A 24695-nucleotide genomic window follows, 5' to 3' on the forward strand; every position below is an offset into this window, starting at 1 on the left:
TCTACCAGATGCTACAGTCAGAGTGGTACCATGAACTATAGAGGAAGGTACAGAACTGTCACTCTAAATGCACATCATGTGTGCTAGACCAGATTTTCTAGTTAATGGCAGTGCCATTTGTCCTTTGACACAGTGTAAACAGCAGAGAAGCTGGGGAAAAAAAAAAGTAATGGGTCAGGTTACAGGTCTGTCTAGGAACTAATCAATCTCCAATAAAGACAAAGAATGCATCTGCAGAACAAGTAAATGATACTTCCTTTAAGTACTCTTTGAACATTAGGTAGTCTGTATTTTGCATACTACTGTACCGACACTGGTGCAAAATTGAGGCTGAGATGATGTGGATAGCCGAGACAGCAGCACAGGTTCCTCATTCAGAGGAGTGGAAGTATTTACAGAGGTTTGGGAGCATCCCTCCTCAGCAGTAAGACCTCACACACCATCTGGAGTTAGTACTACTGCTGCTGAGAGAATGAGAAAACTAAATTCAGAAACCTCTACCTTAAACCATGGGAAATGCCACCAAGTTTAATGGGACTATTCAATAAGAGCACATAAAAATAAAATTAAACGTTCCTAACTGACTAATTAAGTTTTGCTGCACAATAGCAGGAAATATGTAAATAAGTATTTTTATTGTACTGTCTTCCTGCAGGTTCTGATTTACAAGTCATTCTATTTGTCTTCTACCAACATCCTCCAGCAAACTATGGAAAATAAATCAGAACAAGCTTTCAGTGAAGCATAAAACCCATATAATTTTTTCCTACACGCTCGACCAACTGCTTTCACGTTTTTATTAGCGAGTGCATGTTTGAATGAAATGAAAGGCCCGGCGTTTCTGACATTAGCTGTGTTAACTAACACATTTAAGATGCGTTAATTTCCCAGGGCTGGTTCCCGAGGCCGTCCCGGCGCTGGCGATGGGCAGAGCCCGCTGCTCCCAGCGCGGAGCCCGCCGCACAGGCGCCCTCTGGCGGTGCCGGGCAGGGCTGCGCTCAGGAGTTCCCAAGTCAGACTCGCGCTTTGCGCAATGGAAATGGAAATAATGCCTTTTTTAAATCTACATCGCTTCTGGTTTATTACTGTATGCTTTAAAAAATCAGAGTAAAGTGAAGGGTTCTTGGTTTACAGTACACAAAGAGATTAATAACCAGTGAAATGCTGTGAAGAACCTACCGCATTCAAAGCAGTATTTAACAATGAATCAGAAGTATTGGGTAGTGTCACACTGTACCATTGAAAAGAGAGCACAGATATTGTTCAGAGAGCTGTTTTAATTTTTTTCTGAAAGTCAAGGCTACCTTTCCAAGATCGTTGGTTTAGAGCACGGCTCAGCCACGATTACTTCATGTTCCTTCAATCTATCAATATAATCAAACTGCCTACAAGCATCCCTCAAAAATGCATAAATATTTATTAGTAAAAAATCCAAGTCAAATCGCTTGATGCAAGTTTTCCATTTTCAAAAAGGACTCTGCTCTCAGCTACAGTGATGCAAATCCACACATTCAAAAATGAGCTATTACAGATCTATACCAGCCTTGCTTTTAACAAAATGTTGTCTTTTGTCCTTTTCAATTTCCACTGACCTCCCAAAGACTCAGATTAAAATGAACTTCAAGGAATTATTCAATTTAAAATGCTGGTGTCTAGTAATTATAGAGGAAATCGAGAAAATGAATACTAAGAGAAAGACGCAAAAATGAAGAGGTGTGAACTGTCAGTTTGTACTGAAGAGGTGTGAACTATCAGTTTGTTAACTGAGCACCAAGAGGACTAATCCAATCGGGAATGCAACACAAACAGTATAAGGAAAGGGGATTTGTAAATTCCAAAAATGAGGAGCTTCAAAACTCCTGCATCAAAGCACTTGACTCAAGGACAAGACTGGAAAAAGCCTTTGAGGAAATAGAACACAGCAAAGAAAAACGTAGTAAAAAATATATGCTTAGAATATTTAATGTACTTGCTCCATGAGCCGTTCTTAAATGATACCGTATCGAGTAGATATAAAAACATATGAACAAACAAATTATGACGCTCAACATTACAACAGCTGTTCCACCGTACATCATGGTTTACCTTTTCAGAACATGGTTCCGGTACCACCCCGGCTTCCACCGACACCGAGGGCAGTGTACAGAAGTACATGGGAATAACAAATTAAAGAACTCTTTAAAAATATACATTGCCTTAAGTAAGAGACATTGTTAGCTGTTTTTTAACTCTACGTCACTCGCACATCCTTGCCTACTGAAGCTGGCGTGTTAGGGACGATCTAGGAGGGGAACAACTCGGCACCAGCGCTGCCCTCAGCGCCTTCCCGCCACGCCACCACCGACCCTCCGCGCGCCCCCTCACGCCCCCGCGCACGCGCACAGCGCCCCTCGCCCCATTGGCCGGCGCCGCGGCGCGGGCGGAGGCGCGGGCCCCGCCCCAGGCGCCCCGGCGGCCACGCAGGCGCAGCCGCGCTCCCTCCCGCTCCCCGCCCCGCCCCGCCCGCCGCCGCCGCGCAGGCGCAGTCGCGGCCCTTTCGGGAAGGTTCTGTGTCGCACCAGCCTTTCCTTCTTCCGCCAGAGAAATCCTGTCCGGGTACGGGCCGCCCGCAGCCCCGCTCCTCCCCGCCCCGCCCCGCCGCCGCACGGGCTTTCCCCTGTCACCGTCTGCATAGTCCGCGCCGTTCCCCTCACAGCCCGCCCGCCTGCGTCCCTCGACAGCCGCCTGCCCGCCCCCCGCAGCAGGGCCGCGACTCCCCCCGCCCCGGTCTGTGTTTGTCCCTGCCCCGAGCTCAGCCGCTGTCGAGCCGTGGGCCGGCCCTGCAGCCTGTCCTGCCCCGGGGACGTGCGGCTGTGAGGGCAGCCTCATCAGTGTCATCTGTGGAGCGGGGGCATGGGGCCGCTCCTGTCGCCCCCCCGCCTGGCCCCCCGAGGCCGGCGGGTGCCCGGGTCCAGTGGGATCGGACCCGTCTAGGTTAGCGGGGGGCAGGTGACGGTTCTTCCATTGCTGAGGTGCCAGCCTCGCCTCTTGCAGCTGCTTGGAGGCTCTTCTCGTTGAGACGGGCTCTAACTGGGAGCGCAAGGGCGGAGTAGACGGCTCCGAGCCGCAGCAGTGGGACGGAAGGGACTGCCAGGAAAATCTCCGAACGTGCAGCGCTGCTGCCAGAGTTAGAGAGAAACCTGCCGCCTCTCCTCTCTCTGTCTTGTGATCTCCTGGAGAGGAGAGGTGAGTTGTCTTTCCCTCTTGTCGTGCTGTAGCAATGGAGAAATAGGCTAGCTTGCAAGGTGCAGAACTTGCTCAGGACGGCTTCAGCCCCAGCTGGCTGCTTGTTTTGTTTTACATGAGACTCAGCCCTGTGAAAAGGCCCGCTGATGGAGAAAGAGATTAGCACCGTGTTAACCGCGCGGTTCTCTCTCCTTTGCTGCAGTGCCCACTCTCACCGTTGCCTCCTGCTCTGCCTACTCCTGCTTTCAGCATGGTAAAGAAGAATACTATCCCTGATGGGTAAGTATCCCTCACACTAAGCGAGAGGCAGGAGCGGGCATCCCTCAGAGAAGGGGCACTGACTGCCCCAGGCGCTTTCTTGCCTCAAGCATCTTCACCACCTACAGACAGGTAAGGTAGGTATCTTCTCCAAGACAGGAACAGCGCAGCCATTCATCCCCCAGGTGAGTATAATGCTCCAGCCTGTCCGTGAACACTCTTCCTTCATCGGCCACACACAGTGCCTTCTTAATCTTCTTACCCCAAGTGTGTGTTTACTGGGAAAGCGGGAGAATAGTCCGTATTTCTCACTACTCACGTGTTTGCTACTAGGAATGGAGGAAGAGTTGATGGGAGCAGGTGGTTGCATGCATAAGACCAAAGAATATCTTTATGAATTCAGATCCAGAAACATCCTGTGTTTTTGTTTCTAACAAGAGCGTGAAAGAAATGTTGTATCAGCAAAAATAATCCCAAATTAACTCAATTGCCCTAAACAGGCTCTCTGATGACTTGGTTGGGAATGCCTGTGTGGACCACAGAATGACATCATTTTAAACAGATACACTTCTACAGCTCTAATAAAGCACAAAAAAAGAAGTCAAAGTTTAGTGTTTTAACCCATGTGTTACTGCTGACATCAGTACAAACTTTTTGGATAGGAGGGTATGCTAAGATATAAAGGCACACTGTAATGGGGCTAAAACTTGGAGTTTATACATTATTTGAGGAAAGGATTATCCTGGTTTCGGGGGGAGTGTTAAGTAGGCTTATTAAAAACGTGAGGAGCAAGAAGATAAAATGAAGCATGCATTCCTGTAATATGTGTTGATCTTAAAGTAATAAATAGAAACAAAAGATGGACAGAATTTAAAAAATAAGCTGAAGTTTCTTTCATAGCTGACAAACTTAGAGATTAAAATCAGAATAAAATATGAGAAAAGCTGTTTAAACATGTGTTTCTCTGAAAATTTTAATGAAATTTCAGTTAAATGTTGGATATGAGATAAAGTGGGTTCGTTTTGTAAGCAGTGATTCAGAAATCCAAAGAGAATTAACTGTCCTTGTTTTCTTCATACTTGGAAGTTAATACTAAAACTTTGAGAATCAGGTGCTCATTTCTCCATTCTTATCCCTCCCTTGCATTTAAACTAGAGAAGCTTTTAGTCTACATGGATTTCTTAAGTATGGAAGAATCAGTGGACTGTACTTTCTACTTCTATGATTGGAAACTAATACCTTTCAAGGAGAAAAACAGCTACTGTCAAATATTTGGTTATAAAGTTAGTATTACCTACAAAATGGCTGATACTGAAGTGCTTTCAACTTCTCCAGATAACTTACTTTTTATACTGCTAAGAAATCAAGCTAGACATCCACAGAAACGGGTTTGGCAGTAAAGAAGTTTGTCAGCCCCTCAATCTCATGCAGGAAAATGTGAACGACACTCTTGTGCTAGCACAGCATGTTGTTCTTCACTGTCAATTCAGTAAGCCAGAAAAACACAGAAGTGAACCCTGGAAGGGACTTAAGGAAAACTAATTTGAATCTAGGTGATCTCTCATGTGCAATTTACTAGCCCCAGAAATAGTTGTTGGCAGAAGCGAGATTGTGCAGGTAACACTGGAGCATAAGGACAAGTCCAGACTCTGCAGACTAAGTACAACCTCAATCACATCACTATGTTGTTAAGATTGTCTTCCTGTTAATGCCTCAATTCTTAACACTTTTAATCTGAATTTTATGATGCTAATTCAACCAATGCAATAAATTGGAGGTTTCTGTTAAGTTAGTAGGTAGGAGTAGTGCAACTAAACAAGAAATGGTGAACCTTTTTTTAGGACAAGGGGTAATGACTTTAAACTGGAAGAGGTTTACATTACATGTAAGGAAGGCATTTTTCACTGTAAGGGTGCTGATGCACAGGAATGGGTTTTGGATGCCCTTCCCTGCAAGTGTTTTCAAGGCCAGTTTAATGGGTCTTTGAGCAACCTGGTCTAGTGGAAGGTGTCCCTGCCGATGGCAAGAGAGTTGGAACTAGATGATGTTGAAGGCTAATTCCAACCCAAGCCATTCTATGATAAAGTATTTCTCTCTTTTCCCAGTAATGTCTTAGGACAGAGCTATGGTGTACAGTGTCCATTGCACTCTCAAATCTACAAAGCAGTGCTGGTGAAGATATTTTGTAGCAATATGAGACCTCAGTGTAAAAGAGGGATTCGAGTGACTGCTTGCGCTGCAGTTTCCCCATGGAGTCAAGTTGTGGTTCTTCACAGTGTCTAAAATGGTTTTATCCTTCAGTACTTGTACATGATGATGTTTTAGTAGACACCCAGACAGTCCAAGCTGCATAGCAAGTCATAAAATACTATGATGTTTTTACAGATTTACGCACATTGGTGCTTCAGCATCCAGAATCCTGCTGTGGGTATAATTACATAAACTTTGATTCAGTTCTGAAAAGCGTCTGCAGAAATGTCACTTTCTGGCATGTTTCCCTTGAATAGTATAAAAAAACACTGAGTGGGATCTTTTTGTTAGAAGGACAAAGCTGAATTATTTTTGCCTATGCACTATTAACATACTACTTTAACTGAATTTTTGCTGTCCAGACTTAAAGCATCAGCATTTTCGTTTAGATAGGAATATTAAATACTGTGACATAATGGATTGTGCATGTTCAACAGTGAGTGGGAGAAAAGGGTGATATTTTATTTGTAAAAGTGTTTTGTATCATCAGTTTTGAATCTGATGTCTATAGAGGTATGGAAGTCACTTTGAAAATAAGGCTGCATGTATAACATGCAGTATCAGCAGCCAAAAAAAGGAGAAGAGGTTCCAAGTAGTATTTTCTAAATGATCTTGGTAGAGGTGACAGTATTTCAATAGTTGTTAATCTTACTATGAATCAGTTCTAAACCAGAAAATTTTACTGGAAATTAAAACTTCCGTATGACCTTAATGGTAATGTTGAACTGAATAATGAAAAAACTGTGTTCCACATCTGGCTCTATTAGAAGTTTTAAACAAAGCAGATAAAATATGCAGCTGTATGTAATCCATAGTCAGCTACTTCATGTCCAGCTTGTTTTTCATTCAAGCCTCAGTTAGCTCTTAGTCACTGGCACAGGGATGATGGTGCCAAGTCTTGTGATAACACCTCTGACTCCTGCCTTTCTTCCTTCCGCTTATGTTCAAGCAGGACACAAATCATGTCACAAGTATCATTCATATTTGTTAAAGTGCTTAGTTAAGTCTTTGCTCCTGTAATTCCTGTTTATGTGAGCACCTGCAGCTCGTCTTTGATCATTTTTGCCTTTATCTATACTTATTCTGTAAGGGTTAGACTTTCTTTAGTCCAGGCCACCTTTAATTCCCAACTGTGTTCCTTTGTTGACAACAGAACAAATCTGAATTTATTTCCTTAGCTAGTCTTTGGTTAATTTCAATCTGCTGGGTTTATTTTCAGTTCTGCAGCCATATGCTGAAATTTCCTTTTTAAATACCATTTAAAAGATAACATGGAACACATACCCTTTATATTTTTGATGAAAAGTGCCTTCTGCTCATTTTCTACCATAGAGCTGTCAGCAGCTTTTGAGTTTCTTGCTGATTGTGCAGTTTTTTTTCTGGGAGGATTTAAATGGCTTTAAATAGAAGAGAATAAAACCCCAAGATTATTAAGGTCTGACAACAAATTGGGTAATCCTGGGGTATTGTTCTGTCAATCCCCTAATATGGAAAAAGTTTAGAATTTTTACAAAGCCTTTTTTACATTTCTAATTAAAGAAAATAAGATTTTAAAGCCCTTTTTTGGGTCATCTCTTTTTCACTTCTAAACACTGCTGTCTATGATGATTATGGTTTATTTCCACCCATAGTTTTCCGAGAGAAAGCAGATTAAAACAGTATTGAATTTCTAATCTTAATTGATTCACATACAGTTTACATCTCTTAAGTAGGAGTAAATGGAACATAGTCTTAGATTTTTGTTTTCATATTTTACAGCAAGCATAAAACTACCAGACTCCAAAGTTTACCTTTGCAAATACACTTAGGAAGACATATCAAGTTATAACACTTATATAATACATATTACTTACTGGCAGAGCGCTGTTTCTGTTCTCTCATTGCAATTAGGAGATACAAAGTTCCTGCAAAAATTTAGAATTTAGTAAAAGGTTTTACTGCAAGCATCTCCCAGTGATCTCATCTCTAGCTTGCTCTTACACCTTCTCAACCTGTGTATGTCTTCTACAGAACAGCTGCAGATATACACTGCAACAGCCTTCCTAATGATAAGTTGGTATTACTCCTTTGTTACTTCATTTGTTGTCCTTTAAACTAAGCACCTGTATGTCTACACTGTGAACCTGATCTGTCCTTTGCCTCATAATGAAGATTACAAAGATAAGTCAGTGCTAAAGACGTGGATGTAGTAGATTGTTACATGATTGGTTAATATCAAATACAGTTTGGTCACCATGCTTGGTGTTTCTTTGTTAGTTCCAAGCATCTATGAATGGTGATGTTGTCATTTCTATACTATGATAATATAATTATGGATATTTCATTGATAATTTTCCCCGCCAACTTCTAGTTTTTGTTACGGTCCGATATGGAAATTGTGAACAAAGCACTCAGTGTTTAGAATATTTTAAAATTAAGTATTCCATTTATTTTGTAAATTGTGTCATTTTATGAAGATCAGAAAGGAATCTAGAAGCTGTTGGATGCTCCCTTCAAAGGGAGAGATTAATTTAAATATTAATTTAGAAAGTTACTAGTGAATGGATGCTAGTATTGAAGAATCTAGTGGAAATACTTTGTATTTAAATAGTTGAGGTATTAGACAAAAATGCAAAAAGCCTGTGTAGGTTTCTAAGTCATCCAGCTGCACCTTGTTAGGTCATAGAGATAATTTGCACTTGCAGAAGAAGAAATAGTAGTTGTAAATTTAGTAAGTTACCTCTTTGAAGGTAAAATTGATCTGCTGATTAACTTGTTTTCCTCTTCAGCTAATGCTTTTCACACTTTTTAAAAAATTGAAATCTCTGAAATATATCAAGAGCTTTTTCAGTACAATGTAGAACTTGTGCATACCAGTTCTTTGTGGTTTTGGAATTGCAAGTGTTTTGAGTGTTGTAACAAATCTTCATAATGGTGATTTGTGCTAGGTTTTGGTGTGATGGAATAGTCTCTGTACTTTTCAAAATGTTGAGAGAAAGTTCAATCAAAAGTGCTTCTTTGAAAAAGAAGCATATTACAAAGGAAACATTTTTGGAAAATACAGATGATTTGTATTGTTAATGAAAGTAAACTTTGCATTTCATTGTCAATTAAATGACTGATGTGTGCCTATGGCTACTTCTTTAAGGTGTTTGATTCAGTCAGGTTGAAAAATGTCCATCAGTTACAACAATGCAGTTTTACCTGTTGAACCTTACACGTCTGCTTTCTTTATATTGGCGCTACTTGTTTGTAAATGTTATCCTGCCATTTTGAGGAGAGCAATTTCTTGGAAGTTGAAGAAGGAGGAAGGAAAAAGACTGTTTTCAAATGTGCTGGTGATACCTTGAAACAACTTCATGGAATAATTGCAGATTTGAGGACCTAATGATACTGTATGATAACAGTATGCAATTCTAATGTGCTCTGTGCTGCAGGTGTCTTCTGTTGAATGATGTAACTTGAAAATACTTTAAAAGAAATACTTCTTTCCTTACAGATGGCGGAGTTTGACCCCAGTTGGACAGCCCATACCAGGAACGAGATTTATTGCATTCAAAGTACCTTTAAAAGGGGTATGTATAAAAGTAACTGCAGATTGCCTGTATTAGATAAACTGCAAAAGTAATGAAGAATTGCATGACTATACATGCAAGTTTCAAGAAGGTTTTTTAGAAAATAATTTATTCAGATTTAGCCCTTTCAGCCATCTGGCTTTTTAAAATAATAGTCTATATTTTTTCTTATTTTTCTTTATAGTTGATGTTACTCTTTTTACTTTTAAAAATAATCAAGTTTCTAAATGAGCATAATTAATTTGATCACTTTTAAGTGGCCTAAACTCATAATCATATGTAACATCTTTTCATGGCTGTTTTAAGAAAATTGTATGGGAGGGGTTATGATACAGATAACAGTCTAGGCAATGTAAGCCAAAAGATAATTTTATGGAAATTTAGCACTCATTGAAGGATACTAGCCACTGCAGAACTTTTAAAATTATAGATCCCGGTTGCCAATTTCATGAGCAAAAAGCATCAATGATCTAGTGGAATGTAGTATAGCTAAAAAAAGAACTCCTCATAAATTTCTTCTATTAATTAAAAGTACTAATTAATTAATTTAAAAGTACTTTTATTAGTATTTCCTTTAGAGCCTTACTAACATGAAGTGCCATCCTAAGCTAATAAACACAGTGAGTTAAATCTTTAAATTCTTTGATTCTAAAATACGTGGAGGTTGTCTTGTTGAGACTGTTCAGTTCTTTAAAGCTTATGCCTTTTTGGAGGCATAGGGCAAATTAGTGTTAATTTATATAGAAGGGCAAATAGGACAAGTGTTGCATGAATTAACTTTTGCAAGTCCTTGCTTTAGATACAGAGGAGATAAAAGTTTCTAAGCACTTTTAAAGTACAGTGGTTTGATGTAAAAGTAGCAGTTAAGGGGAGCAGAAGCAGTTAGCTCCTGTCTAAGCTTTTGTCTACAGATTGCTCTCTAGTATTCATACACAAAAATTTTGGTTCTTTGGGTATATTAGTACCCATTACGTTTTCAGTCACCATTCAGTTCAGTTTTGTTATCAATGACTGAAGTGAAATCCTTGCAGGATTTGCTTCCTGCAGTTGCTTTTACAGCTTTAGGATGATGGTGTGGTTCCTTGGACACCAAGGATCTCATACTTGACATTGGCCATGTTCTCCAGGGTGTGGATGGATTATACAGCAGTTGTGTGCCTTTCCACCAAGACTGCCAGCCAACAGATCGAGCTGTGAATATAAAATCAAGTCGATTTATAATTGGCTTCTTTGCTCATGTCATAAAGACCACTCTACATCAGCAGGTCACTCAGTTCCACTCCTGATCTCACTGGGGCATAGATCTGTGTTCTGAGAGGCTGTCTCAGCCAGATATAAAGTCTGGTACCCAAGTATGCAAAAATCTGTAACATTTTTGTCCCTTCAGTTTGTTCAGTCTCAACTATGCAAGACAGAGGAATGACAAGTCTGCCAGAGACCACATGCTTGAATGTCTTGGAGTTTGTGGCAGAAGACACATAAAACGTGTAACTGGCTAAACTGTGATGTCTTTGCAGAGGTGGTGGTCATTAAATCTGTCTGAAAATGCTGAAGACCTGGTTGGTTATAGTCTGTCAGAAGTCCTATTATTTATTAAATTGGTGGAACAGACCTTCTGCTACCTGTTAGGAAATTGATGATTGGTGATTTCACCCAAAGAGAGAAAACATATTTTCAGTATTTGAAGATACAAAGGTTATTGTTTTAGAAGCTGTACTTTTAGTAAAGACTGTAAGATTGTCGCTGTTGAGCAGCTAGCAGAGTAATGAAAGCACCAGTTCTCAGTGGCAAGAAGGAATGACCTTTATTGTTTTGATTTCATCATATATATAGAGTTTTCAAAAGTCACCCAGATTGGTCGGTCAGAAGCCTTCCCCCAGGCCTGATTGGCCAGGCCTGCACCGTCCAAGTTCTGGGACACTGTTCCAATAACATCCAAACTTTATTTATAAAACACAAGAAGAATTCTCGTGGGAAAAGCCTGTGCTAGCCACATAAGATCATATGTTTACTTGGAAGGATTTTCTGTTCTTCCTTTTAGACCACCATTATAATGCTAACAGTAACATTGTAGTATAGTAAGAACTGGGCAAGTTCTTGCCCATGGCATTAGAAGGATTTTTGGAATTGATTCGGATTTCTCACATTCTCAAAGCCCTATTGAACACCTAAACTAGTGAATACTCAGCAGGAGTTTTTCAGAAAATTCCAAAGAGCCTTTCAAAACATTGTCTTTCATAACACATTTAACTGTCTGCTCAATCAAGGAATATGTTTAGCGATACCTTATTTTTGTAAATCACATTCCTCCTCAGTTTGTGTCATGTCATAGTAAAAATTCTTTTATGTTACACCACAGACCTTTTGCAGATTGACCTTTGTCACTTCAAAGTTGTTCAGTTCAGTTTCAGATTCTAAGAGTCACTGCTGAGTAGCAGTGACATAACTGACTCACATTTGTTTTTTTAAACTTCTACAACCTCCACTTTTGAGCAGTGCAGTGTGGTGTCTGAAATACATAGGACTGAATACTTTATTATATGCTTTCTATCCTCCTCCTTTTAGCTCAAGCTTCCTAATCACATATCAGCTTTGATATGACTGCCCTACTGTTTACTCTTTACTTAGGTTTCCTGCCTCTGTTTCCAGACTTGAGACAAGTGCTTGCTAGCATTTTACATTATAACCTGTACAGTCAAAACAAGGAATAGTTAGTTACCCTATAGCTTCTGTGGTTCTAAGAAGTATGTGGTCTGTGGCTGCCTTCCTTTCCAATAGTTCTGAGTCCAGTCTGCTTGAATTTCTTGTTGACGAAGGAACTGACAGGTGGTTGAGGCTGCTGCATCTTTTGCCACTGTCTTTATTGGTTCTGGCTGAGCCTGTGTCAAAAGGCTCTCACAATGGACAAGTGCACTATTCAAAGAAAATCCAGTCTTGAGTATATGAGGCATTTTCATACATAAAATGAAGAACACATTTCAAAAAACACAGCTACAATAGGGTGAGTAAACATTTTTCTCACTGTTTGTCAAATGAAATGAATTATTCATTATCCACCAACACACAGCTTTCTTAGTCACGATATTTAGTCTTACTTAATATTTCCCAGTGCTAAGTGACATGCAAGTACACTCTGTCAAGAGATGGAGCAGAGATAAAAATGTCTGCACAACATTTTTGGGAAGAAAGTTAAACCTTTAGAAATGAACTTTTGTATCACAACTTCTAATGTTTTATGTGAATACACTTTTAGTTTATAGATAGTGGGCAGGACAAAATTTGTTTGGGGGAAGCAGAGTCTAGTGTTTTGCTTTTTAGTGTGTTTAGTTACATAAAAATCAGCATATACATGATGCATTTGGCAGAATTTTTGTGTCTATGAAATTAGAGCTTATTTTAATAATGGTCATTAATATTGTACAAGCAGAAATGCTCACATTTTCTTGCATTTTCATCTGAATAGGAATACACAAATTTTTGCTTTTTTCATTCCTGTTACCTGTATAGTATGTGGATGTGCTTCTGATAATTAAATACTCCGTTTTGAATATTGATGTTTCCTAGTACTAATTAAAACAGCTGAATATAACAAATGTCTTGTTATTAGAACGTAAAAAGAAAATATTTCTTTTCCATTTTCATTGTAGGCAATTAACCAGAGGCTTACCCCAACCCAGAAATTTACACCAAAAGACTTAATTGCTGCAATGAAAGCCCTAAATGTGGAGCTTGGATTAATTATTGATTTAACATATACCACACGATACTATGAAGTTAAGGTAACAAAAGCCTAATAAAAATGTGAAATAGTTACTGCACCTTTTGTTTTTAGTTTTTGTTTACACATTTGCTTACCTTGAATTGGAATAGGCAAGTAAGCCATCTAGACTAATTTTGTGTCTCCAATAGAAAATAAATATTTTATCACAGAAGAAATAACTCATTCTCCAAACTAGATGCATTTGTATTATGGTAACTCAGTAATGGATAAAGACTTCAATGCCAGGCACTGCACAAAAGGTGCAGAGGAGTTACACACTGTGTCCTGAAGATATTCTCATTTATTCCTAGGTGGGTTTTTTTTTTTTTTTTAGTGATCCTCTGTGAAATCCACTAAGAAAGTGTAAATTTTGAAATTACTTTATCAGTTTAAACATTTTTACCTGTATGGTCCAAACAATGGTGATTAATCAGCCTCCTGTTGAAAAGCAGAATAAATGGCAGTGTTATAACAGAATGCAAATCTTTGAAAGCATGTGGGATCTAGGCATTAAGGGAGTGACTGTGTGAGTATGTACATGACTGTGGGTTGGAGGGAAAACTACTGCTAATAATTGTAAAATGGGTTAGAATGGAATGACAAGAATCTGCTCCCTTAGTTAATGTGCAGCCTTACTAGCAGGGATAAATAAATCTTGTGTAGGAACTGTTCTTTGTGGGAGATGGTCTTTAATGTAGAAATGTTACTGGTAGTTTCTGACAGTGTATCTCTATACAATTGTGTCAAGATTGTTTCCAGTTTCTATTCAGGATTTGAACTATTGGTTTACACTGTCATTATGTTAGATATTGCTTAAGGTTTCTCATTGTTGCTAGACATCAGTAATTTTTACCATTGTTTTTTTCTTTTTGTTGTTAGGATTTACCTAAAAGTGTGCAGTATAAGAAACTTTATACTGTTGGACTTGAAGTCCCTGATAATGCTACTATCCTACAGTTCAAAAAGTGGGTCAGAAAATTCCTTTGGGAAAATGCAGGAAATGGTAAATATCAGCATCCTATGCTGTAAAAAATAAAAAAAACCAAAAACCTCACCAAAATTTTATTTTAGTACTAACTGTGTAATTTACTAATTTCAATATGCAATAAAATTTATGACACTAGGGATCTCAGACTTTCTACAGCTTTCCACTTTATTAGCATAATAAGATCCATTATGCGAACCACTACATACCTTTTTTTCAATCAAAACATGTTTTTTCCAAAAATTACTGGTAATTTAAATGCCCTTCCTAATGGTGTTACATCTGTATTATGTGTCAAAGTAAGTGCAACAAGGCCTTCATTTGTCTGACCCAAATTGTTTACCATCAGCTGAGTGTTGGTGCTGCCAGCTGTTGATGGATATTTTAAATAGCACAGGGTCTCTGATGCCAGTGGGCACTGATACATGTGAGCAGCTTCAGTCCATTTAGTCTGATGTAGTGTTTCTATGACTTTATTGCCCTCAGATCTGAGCAATTCTTGAAAATCTGATTACAGACGCAGTGTCAGTGTTTCCACGGTGTGTCTCTGCTGCTGTTTCAGTGTCTATGCAACAGGACAGTTCTTGCTAAAATTGGATAAGGTGGTTTTTGTGAAAATAAATTTGTGTGCATTTTGCCACAGTGTGTTTGTAGCTTTTAGTTTCTCACTTCGTTTGGTAGTGATTTTTTGTAGGCAGATTTTATCCAACAATCTGTTTGTTTATCCAATAATGGTAAACCATTATTTCAGGCCTTTTCATGCTATTTGCTGTGGTTCCTTTGGCATTCTCTTTGAGAAAGTAGAGATATTAACTGCCCAAGTGCATACAGTTTTTACTGGAAAGTATAACCAGAGTCTTGCTGTGGATGGTCAACTCTGTTTTGTGAAAAAGTTCTGACTTGAATTTCAGGTATGAGAGCCTGAAATAGAACTACTGGGAAAATAAAGTATAAGAAAAAGCCTTTGTCACTGCTCAGGAAGTTTCTTAATTCTTCCTTTGCTCTCTTTTGGCTTAAGGAAATTACTTGGTGATTATTAGTTTTCTTTTGGCTTTGAGCTAGTCCTTTTTTGTGTGATGAAGAATAGTTTGTATTTGAATCTGATACTGAGAGAATCAATTCCTGATTTGTTACTGGATGTTGACCTGCAGTTACAGCTTGTAAGGGCATGTTGGTAGAGTTTATGTAACTTCTGAGTTGGGAAAACTGTCATTTTTATGGTAATTTACTCCTCATAAATTGGCCTCTGTTTTAGATTATCCCTAAAATATTTCAGGATTCTTTTTACAAATACTTTTAGAGAAGGTGGGGGTTTTTTGTGTTTGAGTTGTTAGGACATCAATTTATAATGAACTTATATGGCAATTTGATTGTCCTGATCTGTGGCAAACAGTTAAATTATGTCTCCATTACATTTTATGTCATTCAGAAGTTTATCAATGTCCTGTTTCAAAGACCATCTGTCAGTACTGTCTCTGCCAAGGTTTGTTCTCCTGATGATGACAATTTTTCTTCTAAAATCTAGCCTAAAACTCTCAATCAGTTACTGTGCATTTATTGTTACACTAGCTTTGTCCTTAAAGTATGATTGTTCTCTGTCCTCATTAATATATTCAGTATCTTAGATTTGGTTTTACAGACTAAATGAGAAAAGCCTTTCTTCTTTTATGACCATCACAGTAGCCCTCTCTCGGGGTGAAGAGAATGGACTTTCTTTCATTACATTTCAATATGAATATAAATAGTCTGGATGGGGTTTTACTGGTGCCTTGCATGATCGTAATAGAGTTTCCCCATTTCTCGAAAATGTCTCATTTGAAACACCCTAGCAGCAGTAAGTTATTGTGCTTTTTAGCCTTTGGCTGCTCAGTATAATCTCTTTAAAAAAGAAAAGATTTCTTTAGAGATTACTGGTCCTTTTTTTTCCCATGTATTTTATACTCCTAGGCTTTTCACACTTCTGGCTGCATTATGTGGAAGTTGGGTTCCTCAGTTCTACATTTGCTTGTTTAGATTTGCTTTCAAACTCATATTTTATTATTTATTCCTGTTACTGCAGTGGCTGAGGCCAGGTGCTTTACCTGCCATCACTCTTTCTTTTATCCTACATTCTTCAAGAGTCAATCTCAGCCTTCGCAGGTTTGGAATTAGTGAGCCAACAGCTGCTAGAGATTCAGCATGGAGAGGACATGTGTCTTGTCCTGGATATGTCTGTTGTTTTGCAGGCATGACAGTAGAATTTGTAAATAGCAAGCATTATTTATCATTACTTTGCTAGAAAAGCTGAGATTTGTTTTGTATTGTGCTAACTTTTTATTAATTACACTTTCTGAACTAATACTCTTTCCTTTTTTTGATAGAGAAACTCATTGGTGTTCACTGTACAAATGGAATTAATAGAACTGGCTACCTTATATGTAGGTAAGGTTGTGTGAAAACAAAAATCATCGTTCACAAAAAATAGCATCCTTGTATTACTCAGTATTCCTTTTGGGACAATAACATAGTCGTATTTTTCTTCAGGTATCTTATAGACGTTGAAGGCTGGGATCCAGAGGCAGCAATTCAAGGTATGTATATAGTTTGAATTAAGGCACATGTCAGGTTTTACTTCACAATTACTAAAAATTCACAAATACTACAATTCTGTTTTAGTATTTTTTCAATAATTTCATGTGCTGGCTTATATAGAAGATTTTATCTGACTGTTGATTCTGTTCCAGGCAGGACTTGAGCAATAACAAATTGACAGCATAGGAGGAGCATGTTTTAGCTGCTTTTTTTTTGATTTTTTTAAACTTGAAACAGTTTTCAGTCATAGTTTGCTACCACTACTAGTTTCAGGGGTTCTTTTAAAAATGCTGCAATGATGCCAGCTTGCTGAAATATTTAATACCAAATTAGAATTGTTTCAAATTCAGCATTTCGTGGGGAGCAGAAACTTGCCTTTTGCATTTTCATGGCTCAGTTTGAGCACATTTCATTAGAGTGGTTTTGGTTTTTTTTTTAGCTTTTGGCGATGCCAGAGGTCATCGCATGGATGGCCTTGTGTATCTCACAGATCTCAGGACACAACCAATGCGAAGGTAAACAAAAGCTTTTAGTTCTAGGCTTAAGATTTTCCAGTATGTCTCCTGGCATTTTAAAAGTTCACTTCCAGTCCTAAGCCAAAATTAATTCCCTCTTAAACCTTTAATATGAACCTACACATAGATTGTAAAATATATGTGTAGTTGTTTGTTTATTCTCAGATGAGTAACATGAAGTGCAGTACTTTGTTCATCTTTTGAATGTATATGGTTTGAAAGATCATTTTGAATCTGAGAACTGCTACTGAACATTGTTGTGCTTTTATCATACTGTGACAAGTGTACTGAGTCTGTATTCTCTCAGAAGCTCAAAGGAGCCACTGCAAAGATGTCTTTATAAGCTCTACGATCTGCCTGCTGTTGTTAGCACTGTAGCACAAGATATAAAAAAAATAGTAGAATGGTTTTAAGAATAAAGATATACGGGAAAGTGGAAGATTGTTCTTGTCTCCTCTGTTGATAGTAATTGTATTCCTGATGTTTAAGATTGTTATGCTTATCATCACCTTCTCCTAAGAACAGCCAACCTTTACATCTTCCTAAGGTATTTTTGCCAATGATGCCTTGTGGCAGTAAATTGATTTAAAAATTAATATTGACTCCTTTGTGTCTTTTTAGATTAATTGAAGGCCCTTTGTTTTAATCCTGTCATGGTTTCATAGTCTGTGCAGGATTAAGTTGGACTCATGTCATATTTTTAAAATAGATTTTCAAGATTAATATTTTCTAAGTTGTCTGTAAGTTTTACTTAACATAATCTCTGTCATTCTGAACTGAAGAATTTTATGGCAGTGGGTTTTTTCTCTGTCCATGGTATGCTTTAAAAAAAGAAGCTTATGTGAGATGGTTTTCTTCCCCTCTTAGTAACCTCGGAATGGATGTATGGGATGCAGATGAAGATATTGTCCCACCACCACATGCAATGGAAGGATCTGTAGAGCGGTTCCCAAATGAAGATTTTCAGGGGTAATTGGCTGAAACATGGAATTAAAAACAAAAACAAAACCACAAGGGAAAAAATTGTTTCTTATTGAAAATACTATAGATACCCAAAAGAGATTTTATTAATATAGCCTACTTATGTAAAATGTATTTACAGAATTTGACAAAATAGCAACAACATAAGGGAAAGGGAGTGCATGCTGTTAGAAGTCTGTAAGTAATTAGCTCACTTAGGAAAATTCAGTTTTACTTTGTCTGTCCTTTATTATTCTACAATCACCTGCAGTTATTTTTAATTAATTTTGAATCACTGGTTTTGCCTGTTTAACCAGCACTACAGAATTACAACTGAATGTTTGTCACACCATCCGCTTTAATAGTGAAGGTTTTATAATCTTACATACAGTTTGGATTATTAGTAGTTTTGATACCTTCATATTTGCAATGTCTTTCATATAAATTCTTGGTTAAAAAGGAATTGTCTTCATTAATGACTTGTAGCACATTTAAGTATGGTATTCAATACTTCTTTACAGGTCTGGGAAAAGATTAAGAATGTATGATGACCACTCTCACAATGATTTGCAAGGACAGATACAGTTGAGAGATTTTGACTTCATTAATAAGGGGCCTGGACAAAGACGAAGACCATTTCATGACCATCAAACTCAGGATGAATTAAGAGCATCAGCGCAGATGCGAAATTGGGACTACAATAGGGGACCAGAACAAACAGCCTTTACTGATCACCAGTTTTATGATGATTATCAAGAAGACACACAGCTGAAGGACCTAGACTTCAGTAACAAGGGGCATGGACAAAGTTTGAGACCTTTTCATGGACATCAGTTTCATGATGATTTGCAAGCAGACAGACAGTCTTTCGACTTTTCCAGAGGCCATGAACAAAGGCAGAGATCTTTTCCTGACTATCCATCTCCTAATGATTTGCAGGAAGACAGGCAGTCAAAGGATTTTGATTTCGGTAGTAGGGGCCGTGGCCAGAGACGAAAACTGTTCCATGACCACCAACCTTGTGATGAATTTCAGACTCAAATGCAGTTAAAAGAATTGGATTCTGCCAGCAGAGGTCCTGGCCAAAGACTGAGATCTTTCCATGACTATGAGTCACGTGATGACTTGCAGACACAGATGCAATTGGGAGATTTTGAATTTGTTAAGAGGGGCCGTGGGCAGAGGTTGAGACCTTTCAATGACCACCAGCCTCGCAATGACTTAAAAACAGAGATGCAACTGAAAGATTATGATAATAAAGGTCCTGGACAAAGGTGCAGACCTTTTCATGACCCTCAGCCTTACGATGGCTTGCAGGAACAGACTCAATTAAAAGATTTTGATTATGGTAATAAAGGACACAGACAAAGGCCAAGACCTTTTCATGATCATCCAGGTCACAATGACTTGCCGCGTGAATGGTGTTCAGACAGGTAAAGCTGTAAGAGCTGTAAGAACAGAATTAGAGAATAAAAGTGTAAACCTCAGCAGTTTTAACTTAAATTTCTAATTAAGTATTTTTAAAAATAAATTATTTTAAAATCAATCATCCTTTTAATATATTAATGATCAGTTCATTAACTTTTCTTGTTTTGACTTGTGGAAGGGTTTGATGTAAGCTGGAGTTCTGCAGCTTTGAAAGCTAGTGTTTCCTAAATTAGAAGGTTGTGCATCTTTAAAGTTTGTGTTTCCTTTACCTTTTAGTCAGCTTGAAACCAAAACTCTTTGTCCCACTTTGTTTTGTATAGAAATTTATACTTAAAAAGCAGTCCTCTGGATAGATCAGCATATGACATTTTATTTGTGCCCTCAGCCAAACCCAGATTAACAGGAATGCTACAAGGAAGTTTGATTTGCCTTTGTTTATTCCATGAGTTAATAATTTGGTAGACATATGTTTGCTTCAGAACTTGCATTACATTCTCACAAATACATATATCACTTTCTAGTAAACCTATTGTGTTCTGACATATTTGAAAATATTTTTAATATTTCAGAATGTATTTCAGATTTATTGGACTAGTTAAGTTTGATTTAATTTCTTCCATTGTACAGGCTAAAACAGAGGCTGTTATTGCTATGAAGCATATAATTTTGAGGTATTAAATTAATACAGTCATTACAGTTTTAATAAAAATTACTTAAAATTTTAATAAAAAGTATAAATATTTTCATTTCATTTTATGTGTATTTTTTTCCAAATCTTAAAATTGTTGGTAGTCTTCTTAACATGGAGTTCTCTTGGTTATTTGCAGAAGTCAGTCCTTTTCTTCCCATGACAATGTACCAGAACCCCATTTCTCCTCATCTCCGTCACTTCACAGAGATTATGGGTCTGATAATGATGACTTCAACAGAAATTACAGGTAAGTATTAGATATCATACATTGTTTTCTGACTTACCATTGTAGTGTTACTCCCCCAGTTTCCCGGCTAAAAAATACAAACTAACTGCACAGTGTAAAAATCTGTGTTAATAATTCTGCTTAAATGCAGTTTAACCCATTGAATCTGAGCACTGAGCAAATAATGTGACTAATTTGTGGTCCATTGATCCTGAGTTTTGAGTGTGATTATTGTGTGAATCCCTGACATAATCATTGACATGACAAGCACAGTTCAAGCTAATGAACTACATAATATGAAAATCAGTTATCAGTAAGCAAAAATCAAAATACAGATGCTGTATTTAACTCTTAACTGCTGTGTACAGCAAGCTAATGCATCTTTAGATCCTTCCACATATATTCTGTAGAAGAGTCTTCCATTGCCGAAGGATTAATAATTAAAATATTTTCCTAAGTATATGATTGCCTGTTGAGACTATGTACTAGAGAGCTATTGTTACATATTATACACAAAAATGAAAACAGGGACTTAGGGACAAAAACATCCCCTAGGTAAAGATATCTCAGTAAACAGGTAATTTTAAATGTAAACAGAATGTGAAACAAACTTTGTCTAGTAGAATTACTTACCGTAAAGAGCTGTCCTTTTAATCACTAGAATTGAAAAATTAATACAAACAAGTTTGCAACATCCATAGAGAGGATTTTCATTTCAGGGGGTGAAAACAAGAATGAGGGTTTGAATTATTCTTTCAGTGTTAGACACAGTTAATTTCTAGTGGTGGCCCTCAACAATAAATCAACTGTTTTATTTCCAAGAATTTCACTGTTCATATTTGTTCTTACAGTAATCGACCAAATTGCCCTGAAGACAATAGGAGAATGCATCCCTCAGAGGAATTTAATAGAGGAAAAAACAGATTTGCACCATACTCTTCACGAACAATGCACCCATCTTCATCCATACACCACGAAGATAGCTCAGTAGACTATGAAAGAAAGCCTTTTCAGGGTGAAACTACCAGAAACATGGAACAAAGTAAACGATTACCAGTTGTAACAGTTGATTACAATTATGGTCTGCCACTAGATTGTGGACCCAAAGGGGAAGAGAGATCACATTATGATTTACCACCAAGAGAGCACTACAGCTGGAACTGAATAAAAAGAACTATGTTTGTTCAGCTTAGAATTATTTTTACCCATTTTATTTTGTATGTGGACCATTTTTTTTTTTTTAGGAAAATTAGTTAAATAAAACGTTGGTGCACAGGAGCACCAACAGCTCCTACTGTGGATTTCAGTAGTAGAGAACAGGTCTCTGTTGTAAAATTAGCTTCTACTGATGTTTGATTCTTTAAATTTATTGGGCTGTATTTGTTAAGTGTAGTTGGAGACAATGTCTCTGTACACATGGAATTAAAGTAGTCCTTCCTTTTAGTGAAATTGGAACCCTGAACCTTAAAACAAACGACTTTCCATGTGGTTGTGGCTGGTTTTTTATTTTACAGTTCTTTAAAATGTGTGTGATTTCCAGATGCATAATAAAACACTGGACTATCAGGTAGACTAGCATTGAAAGTACAGGGAAAATACTTAGAAATGAACAAAGCAAAGTTATGTCCAGTTCATCATTTAATTTGAAAACAGAAGTTTGAATTACTGCTATCACTGCAGCTTTGCAATTTACTTCCATATTATTTGTACCATCCACTGAACTGAGCTAGTTGCATTCTTTTTCATAGCAGAATTTTTCCCAGACTGCTAAGAACATGTAAGCAATTGGAGTTTGAATATTCTAAATGTCAAATCTGCTTTTCAGTAATTGGAATATCTCATCCTGATTGTGTATTTTTTTCCTGATCCCATAGGTTATGTATGTTTCAGAATAGCCCACTGCAGGTAAATTTCACCAGTTTCTCAGCAACAAATCCCAAGGAAGGTAGGTTATGTACGTCACCCTGCCTGTCTCGACTGGCCAAGGGACTGGTGCCCATATACTTGCACCTCCTTGTTTGTCAGTCCTTTCTTACTCCCCAGTTCTGGTTTTTACCAGTTTCTTCTTACAGCAGAGCAGTGTAATCAGAACAGAAGAATAACTTCTTCAGGTGAGCTCCTTTTAAGAGTGACATACTGAACGGTCTCTGCTGAACAAACCGTGGCTCTCACAAAGGTAGTGCAACAAACACTGAATTTATGCCAGCAGCTCCACAGCAGCACCAACAGCTCCTACTGTGGATAAAGAAAGCATTTCATAGGATGGAAAACAGTATTACTATAATACTTAGGTAAATTAAAAGATCTACATTTTAAATTTTTATTATATTTTAATAAAGTAATACTTTAAAAGGCATCACAATAAATAAGGATAAAGGTAGACCATTGTATTACAATAAGCAATTGAATGCAAGCTACTTAAGTCATACAGTTAAGACACTGCCTCAAAAGCAAAGCTGTAAAGCATCAAGCAAGAGAGAAAGAGGGTGTAGTATACACCAGAAAACTGGGGGAAAAAAACTGTTCATAGCCAAAACCCACAAAGTTTTTTTGCCTTTCAGTGGCAGCATAAAACCCAGATTTTGGAATTCATGGCTCTGTACTAAAGAAGAGCTAGATTTGAAAAGTTTGGAGTATCTTGTAAGTCCTGTTATTTTGTAACACATGCAGACAGTTCCCCTAGTCAAAGGACTCTGTGGGTATAAATTCATGCTGCAAATGCTTCATTGCCTGTGCAACTGGTAGAACAACTTTGGCTTTGTTCATTGTACAAAGTAAATAGTTTTCTCATTTTCACAGCAGCTTTGTATTTCCCATTAAATTGTATTTGCCACTGAATCTGATGGTGAGCTTCATTCATGTGGTCTCAGGAATGAAGCTCTCTCTATATAAACTGGTTGTGGAACTTAACACTAAATGTTAAGAAAAGGGATTTGTTCCTTCACTCACTTCTTTTTTTCTTTTCTTTTTTTTTTTTAAGTGAGCTGTAAGATGAGAATCTTTATCTAGACTTCTTTATTTGGAAGCAAGAAAGATCTGCCACATGGGCTACTATAGTGTTAGATCCTTTTAAAAAAATCAGTAAAAACCCACCCATCCTAGTATTCTCCAGCAGGGACCCAAGAATTACAGACTGACATTACAAGCATTTGTTTGGGGGTTTTTTATACTATGTATGCAGCATTCATAAAGTGAATAAAGAGCAGCAAATATTTGCCCCTTGTATTTCTGTTTTGGGGTTTGTTATTTGGGATTGCAGTGACCCTACAGTCAATCCTTTGTTACTTCAGACTGGTGAGCTGAAAAGCTGGTGCACTGGGAAGCTCAGTGAAGAAGAAATGTGGCATAAGGAGTTAGGATAAGCAATAGCTCTTATCAGCCCTTGTCAGTTCCTGCAGGACCCTTTGAGGATTCAGATGCAAACAATCAGGTGGTGTAATTCCTGTTATCTGATAAAATAAATGTCACTTTCCTACCTGTGTTGAATTTCTGTTTTCAGGGAATATTGTTAGACATGATGTTTCCACACTTGGTTTTAAGAGGACTATATGGAAATAGACATAATTTTTTTTGTATGTTTGTTTGTTTATTTATTTATTTATAATTTAGGATAAAGCTTTCCACCCTATTGTTCCTAACAGAATTAGGCAGAGCTAAGCCCACATAATACATTACAATCTCCAACTGACATTTATCTCAAATTCCACAGCTGACTCATCACTGTATATTCACATCTGTACTATTTAATTGGTAATTAAATCCACATGGTGGAAACAAATTAAATGAAATAAAATGTTTCTTGGTTTTTAATGGAATATTGTATTACAGCAGCACTAATAAATAAAACACAATACTTTTATTTATTTCACAGTTCTACAAAAAGGTAATAAAATCTTGCTGGTCTCTTGTATATGTTCTCAGCAAACTTAGAAATAGCTGTTGTATCACAGAGTATAAAAAGCCAGATAGTGCTGGTTTCCCACTGCCCTGGATGTGAAATTTTGAAGAAAAACACAAGAATACAGAAAATCCAGATTTAGCACAAAACTGTTCAATGAAGTTTTAACAGTTCTATTGTATGTAACTGCTGAACTCTTAGAAAACTACTTTTTCTCTTGCTGTCCTGAAGTCATGTTTTCATTGGATTTTTATCAGATGGTGAAGCCTTCATGCCAGCTTGCCCTGAGGTATGATCATCCTGAGTTAGGAAATGTTCAGGTTGTTCCTGGAAAACACTGAAAGTTCAGATGTGCTTTGTGCAGAAGGCTGACT

General features: G+C 37.7%; 1 protein-coding gene across 13 annotated transcripts; it reads left to right on the forward strand.

Annotated features, from left to right (window-relative positions):
* Positions 1–2478: 2478 nt before the first annotated feature.
* LOC146435296 (uncharacterized) lies at positions 2479–23998 on the forward strand. 13 transcript variants are annotated; one of them, XM_085065165.1, is made up of 13 exons: positions 2479–2595; positions 3034–3225; positions 3428–3504; positions 9212–9287; positions 12935–13066; positions 13927–14050; positions 16393–16453; positions 16556–16602; positions 17043–17118; positions 17986–18087; positions 18600–19511; positions 20334–20444; positions 21275–21907. In XM_085065165.1, exons 3-13 carry the CDS (start codon positions 3476–3478, stop codon positions 21585–21587), a joined length of 1983 nt encoding a protein of 660 aa, XP_084921291.1. In that variant the 5' UTR covers positions 2479–2595; positions 3034–3225; positions 3428–3475; the 3' UTR covers positions 21588–21907. The 13 variants fall into 13 exon arrangements, with proteins under 13 accessions (XP_084921291.1, XP_084921294.1, XP_084921289.1 ...); XM_085065168.1 differs by lacking the exons at positions 3034–3225; positions 21275–21907 and adding an exon at positions 22298–23998 and having other exon boundaries at positions 2509–2595; XM_085065163.1 differs by lacking the exon at positions 3034–3225 and having other exon boundaries at positions 2509–2595.
* The last annotated feature ends 697 nt before the right edge of the window (positions 23999–24695 follow it).

Source organism: Lichenostomus cassidix, chromosome 6 (assembly GCF_008360975.1).
Source record: "Lichenostomus cassidix isolate B80296 chromosome 6, HeHo_3.0, whole genome shotgun sequence".
Classification (NCBI taxonomy): domain Eukaryota; kingdom Metazoa; phylum Chordata; class Aves; order Passeriformes; family Meliphagidae; genus Lichenostomus; species Lichenostomus cassidix.